The 6415-nt window shown below is 42.6% G+C and overlaps 1 protein-coding gene and 1 pseudogene across 1 annotated transcript; both read right to left on the reverse strand.

Moving 5' to 3' along the window:
* Window positions 1-3249: 3249 nt before the first annotated feature.
* LOC132013404 (protein DDI1 homolog 2-like) overlaps window positions 3250-6415 on the reverse strand; it is a 9910-nt pseudogene continuing 6744 nt past the window's right edge.
* LOC132011311 (regulatory solute carrier protein family 1 member 1-like) lies at window positions 4297-6129 on the reverse strand. Its single transcript, XM_059389705.1, is given in 4 exon segments — window positions 4297-5060; window positions 5063-5156; window positions 5159-5490; window positions 5493-6129. Coding segments are annotated over 4 exon segments (1827 nt in total).

Genomic DNA, 6415 nt, shown 5'->3' on the forward strand with positions numbered 1-6415 from the left:
GGGTATGTGCTTTGGTGAGTGCTGTGAAGTGTGTAAACCTGGTGATTCACAGACCTGTACCCCTGGGGATAAAGATATATGTTTATAAAAAATAAAAAATTTAAGATGTATTAACAAAAAAAAAAAAAAAAACAGCAACTGCTACAGGATCCTCTGCTAAGTTCTGTTGGTCTACATGGTCAGCATCCCAGGAAAGCCGTGCTCAAATTTTACTTCCCACCAAAATGTGATGCTTCTGCTATTTGGAGAAACTAAGGCACAGGAGAAAATCAAGTACATCAAAGGCTTAACCCTAAATTATTTATTCCCTGAACTCCTAGAAACACCTAACACTGAGAGGCCTCTAAAGTATAGAACTGAAGCCATGATTTTACATTTCTAGTTCTCAAAGACACACTTCGAATTTACTTTGTTGCTAAGAGGAACTGGAGTTTTTAATTCTTTCAGGGAAAAAAGCTATTTTTATTTTATGGAACACCTAACACAAAAGGTTTACATTCCATCTTCTGGGAAGGGAAACTCTTAATAACTTGTTTCTTTCTAGTTCAGCTGCAGACTATACCAAATTCAAAGGAGAAATTTGGCTTTTTGGTATTTGTGCTAGAGAATGGAAGAATGCATCATCTAATCAGCTTTTCTTAGGATAAGTCACCAGTGATAACAAGTCTGAAATACATCGCAGTTCAATTTATCCTGCTTGCACTCATTACCGGTGGCAAACAGGTAAGAAAAGGAAGTCAGAATGCACTGTAACTTTCCTGGCCAGTTATTTGCAAGGCTGTTTTTATATACATGGTGGCATAAAAGCCACCGTAAGTGGAGAATATATCTGTAGATACAAAAATTGTTTGCTTTTCAGTCTATGTAAAATTAACTGTAGAATATTTGTCAGTCACACATGTCTATATAAACATGAGCTGATGGTTAAACCAACCAAGTTTTTATGGCTTTTACTAGAGATAGAAAGCTGTGCTAAGGAAGAACAGGCAGGTTCCATTTTAACTAGTTATCATAAAATCAGTGACAGAGTCTCATGTATCTTTCCATTTTTATGCAACCTTCTCTCGCTGGAGAAATGCTTTGGGGGAAAAACGCATGGGTTGTGTCTTCCTTTAGTACATATGGAGACAAGGAGCTCTGGGAGGTTTCAGAGGCTCCAAGGCAAAACAATTTTAACACCCACCACCCACCATCTATCCAGTTCTCTTTGCCAAGCAACTGGTTATCTTTTTACGTTAATGGCTAAGGCCCTACATGTAGGATGAAGGCAATTGCCTGATTTCAGGAGACCTACACAGGTACCAGTTTGGAAATCATTTTTATCAGCTCTAGTGGGCAAAACCTACAGGCTAGCCATTAGCTGTCTGGTCACCAAGCACACTGCTACACACCCGAGTATAGGATAATTTTCTTCTCTCTTTGGTGAATAAACAGAGACCACCGTTGAAGGTGAGCGCTGACCACAGAAGCGTCCATGACTGGTCGTGGCAAAGCAGCTGTCCAGTAAAGTGGCCCATTACTGTCTAGGGCTGACCAGTATCAGTCTTGTTGGCAACCTGAGGAGCTCACGATGATTTTATCTTATTTTAAGAGAAGTTAATCTTGAATTTATTCACTTTTTAAAGTAAGTCTAACTTTTTTTTTTTTTTTAAGTCATCTCTACACCCAATGTGAAGCTCTAACTCACGACCGTGAGATCGAGAGTTGCACATTCTTCTGACTGAGCCAGCCAGGCACCCTGAATTTCTGCACTTTCAGTAAAACTGACCATGAAGGTTCACTAGTGTCATGTTCCTTAATTCCCTTTGTGTTTTAAGAACTGCAAAATTTAAAAATGATTCAAAATCCTAACAATGTCGACGATTTCACTTTCATACAAATGATGGAGCGGGAAATACGGCTTTGAAAAATCTAAAGCAATTATACGTTGAAAAGTAAATGATGACAAAGGACAAGGATATTTGGCAAGTGGGTTCAGCTCATTCATTCAAAGGAATCCTAACAAGAATACATGTACAGCTATAGGCCTATTCAATTTTCTCCTAAAAATAAATATACATATGTAAAAAGCTGTTATAATAAAACCTTTTCTGGGCTGATAGTCTACATCCCACCCAAATCTCTGCACTGTAAAAACGGAGTGGCCTTACCTCTGAGCAGTGCACCACTGCCCAGACAGAAGACTAGGAGGCCCAGCTTCACGTAGAGGCCTTTTAGGAGGAGTCTGTTGTCACCGATAACTTCCCCTACCTCTCACCAATCCCACTTAAAGATTTATAAGCTTAGAGTAAATTCCCAATTACCACCCATAAAACAAATACAGGGGCTGTTGCATTGCTACTAGATTTTGCTTCAATCATAGCGCCAATTACTTAATTACAATCACAGCTCTAAGGGTTGGTTGACAGAAATCCTATATGCAGTTTCCTAGTGCATCTTATGTCTTTGGTGTGGGGCAGACAAAAGGGTCTGCAACATGTAATTGTCTACAAGAACACGTCAAGACCACATGGCTGACCCCCTGTTCTAAGCGCCCTCTGGGAAACAGTAAAACCACAACTCCTTCTGTCAACCACCTCAACTCAGAGGGTCATGATGAATCTGTGTGACTTTCCATCACATCACTAAAGTCTTATCACACACACACAAACATCGCAGTAAAGGAAAAGAAGATGGAATAGGGTAGAAGAGAAACGTCTCTAAGGGCCCCCCCCAAATTAAAATTTCAAAAACTCCTGAGATATGAGTCTCTACTCTGATTGTGCTCAATGACTCGAATTCTGAGGGAAAGAATAAACTTCCAAAGAGAGTAAGAATTTAGACAAAACCATTTAACACTGAGTTCACGAATCACCCTTTCAAAACATCTGTTTTGAACACATTACGAACTACAACTTGGAATCAGGAGTCGTTCTCAAAATTCTTTTCAGTAAAACCAAGATTTCAGATTCCTGCTAGGTACGTAAGAGAGTTTCTTTTCCAGGAAAAACTACCTAACATCTATCCAGTAGGATTATTGCACAGTGGGGTCCACAGGACAATGGTTTCTGAGGGCTAGTCCTCATATAAAAAAAGGCCACAATAAATACGTCTATATACTATGCCCCACTCTACCTTGACATCGTAAACACAAATATGACATGTCTTGCTTTAAAAAAGAAACTACTGAGGAAAGAAAGGGATGGAAATCTCTACCAAGGCCACTTCAGTCAGAAACTGCAGTTGCTATTTCCGATGCCATGAAGGACATCAACACAGAGACTTACCATTCCAAGCACCAAGGTGAACCAGTGACAAGGTTATCCCCACTTCACAATATTCCACTCAGATCACAGCTCAACCTGAGCTTTAGAAGAAGTTCCTAGTAGATGAGCTTTGAAAGGAAATCTGCTGGCGAACAACCCACTAGCGATCTTTAAGTTCATCAGCATCACTAAGGGTTGAGGGGTGATCAGTAAGATGCTAACAACCCCCCACCCCAAGTCAATTCCAGTGTTTCTTGGCCATTTTTCACTCGTGATTCTTGAAGCATCACCAAGACATTTGCAAATGAAATTACAGACTCTTCCCTTTCCTGTCTGGGTAGCACCATGTTTCACTCTGATGCGGACTCCCCCACCCCCTTCAGTGTCCCACCCCAAATACTTGGCAATCCATGCAGCAGCCTATGATGCACAAATCAGCCCAAGTTCTAAACCCTCCCACGTCATTCCATAAAAAGGTCAAATCCTAATCACACGAATAAAAACATACCACTCTAGGAAATATTATTCAATTATCCTTCAATTTCCTGTCATAACTGATGAATCATCAATACACAGAGCACTAAGTGTAATTCCAAACACCAAACCATGTGATCCAGTTTGCAACTGAGACAAGTCATACCTTGCCTCCAGCACAGACACAGCCAAAATGGGAAGTTGATCTGCATTTTAGCTACATGGGTGGTGGGATTTCTCTGAACTTCTGCTTTTTAAAGCATTCACTCTTATTCTAAAATGGTATGCTATACACAAAACCATCAATTTTATTCCAGAATACATCTTAATGATAATAAAAAGCTTTTGTATGCACATACTGCCAATACATTTTAAAAGGCCCAAATTTTAACAAAGAGAATAGACAAATTCATCAGACAGGAGATAAGTTACTTTGGCTGAAAAAAATCTTTAAAAAAAATCTGGCTCAACATTCTGCTTGCAGGTTTCTACATATACTGTATATGTGGTGAGTGTGTACATGTGTGTATAGCTTTTTTGAAGGGAATGGAGTATGGTCTAGCCCCCTGCTCCATGGTTATGTAGGAACTACAATGTTCTTTGCTAGCAAAACAAGAAGTGCAAGGTCTGCATTTGCACCAACTCGATGCAAAGCCCCAACAGCTTCCTGCAAAGTGAAGCTGGCACGGAGAATGCGGTTAATGTCTATGGCGGGAAAAATTAATGGTGAAAGAATAGAGGGACTTGCTGATGGCTGGCCGGGAGGTGGTTCAAATTCAAGACGTGACTCTGCAGCTCTGGGACAGACAACTTCCCTGGTCTCTGGCCTGTCTGGCACTGGCTTCTGTGTGCCCTGACCCAAATCTTCAACCAGTATGAAACTGGTTTCATACTTCGTTTGCTCGCAAGTGTGACTGACTGCATCCTCCTTGCCTGCTACGAGTTTGGGGGGAATGTCCACACCTAAGGTGCAGTGTGACTGATCAGACGTTTTAGTGGAGGCCAGAGTGGCAGAGCTGCTCTCCCTTCTGGATTCCCTAGACTCGGGGTCACTTTCCTTATCCATTACTAGGCCATTGCCCAGATCCCCAATGGTACTACTTTCGACGGCATCTACTCCAGCACCATCTGAAGCATCTGGTAACTTCTCTGCTCTCACCGATACAGATATGGTGTGATGAAAGGTGACTTGTGAGCTCTCTTCATTCTGGGTAACTGTAAGATGCTCACTTTGGGTCCATCTTTCAGAAAGGTCCTTAATAACTATTTGGCCCTTGGTTACCATTTCAGACTGACAGGTAACTTCCCCAGATGTATTTTCTGAAGCTGATTTATTACTAATACCAGAAGTTCATGGAGTTCCTTCAAGGCTACTTTTAGAGATGAGCAGGATTCCTCCACTGACTCCACAGAGGGCTGACAACTGCCACAAAGACTTAAGAGGGGGAGCAATCCCCATCTTCTTTACCTGTTCCAGACATTTCAGTGTTACTGTCTGGGAGCTGTAAATCCTGAGTTCAAATGGAATTACTCAAAATTTCAGATGAAGGGCTACATTTTGATGGTTCCACTTCCATCAAGGGATTATCTAAACTGTGAGAAGATGCCCCGATGTCCCTGACACTGGCCTGCTGACCATGTGCGGAATTACACAGAGCAATGAGGGATTCTTCAACCGTATCTACTTCCATAAGTGTTTCTGAATTCGAGCAGCCAAAGCACCCTGAAGGTTGAGTACTTTCTTCTGTACCCGAAAGGTCCACATTCTGTCTCCTTTCACTGCCGTTTCCAAATCAACACTTCTTCGTTGATTCTGTTGCCTTTCTCCAAAAAGCTCAGAGTCCTCTATGTTGCAGAGATGTTCTTGGTCATTTAGAGCATTCAGTTGTCTAACCCCATGCTGTTCATTCCCTGGTTCCTTGTGCCGCCGAAGGCCACTCACCTGAGGCAGGTTCTGATTTTCTGGATGCCGACTCTTCCCACCTAAAAGCCCCGGTGGTTCTTGCACCCTAGTGGTTGTGACAGGTACACTACCTTGCTGTCTTGTGTGGAGATGAGATCTTGGGCCCTGGGTGCTTCTTTCAGCAGATTTCTCCATGTTATCAGCAACAATGGCTTCTTCGGAGGAATTCTGCAAAGGCAGAACTGGACTGCGGTCTGCTGAAGAAGCACTATCAGGAAGATCCTGGAGAGGAAGATGTTCTTTCTTTTCAGAGGTTATCTGGAATTCAGCTGAAGCCTTCAAAGCCTTCACAGCTTTAGGTTCGATGCTGTCAGGGTCACTGGGCTTGATAGGGCAGACTGAAGCAAAGACAGAGTGAGCAAGACTCATAGGATTACCAATCTCAGGACTCTGTCCTAAAGGATGGGCTGGATGTTTACATCCATCTGAAGCTGGTAATGATGACATTCCCAGCGAGGTAGTTTCTTTACCACTTTTCTCTGGCCTGGGGCCCACTCCAGCTGTAGTATACACACACTCCATGCATCATAGCTTCTGACGCTCTGCGTCCTCTACAGACTTTTGAAGAGCTTCTGCTAGTTCCTGGTCTGCAATCTCCTCTGGCCGCATGTCCTCTCGCCCAGCCCCATATGCCAACCGGGCACACTCCGGGGAGTGTGGTGGTCTGGGGAGGAAGGTGGTCTGAGAGCCGGTGGTGCTATCACGAGCACATTTTTCTTGAGGTCAATGGAAC

Source organism: Mustela nigripes, chromosome 1 (assembly GCF_022355385.1).
Source record: "Mustela nigripes isolate SB6536 chromosome 1, MUSNIG.SB6536, whole genome shotgun sequence".
NCBI lineage: Eukaryota > Metazoa > Chordata > Mammalia > Carnivora > Mustelidae > Mustela > Mustela nigripes.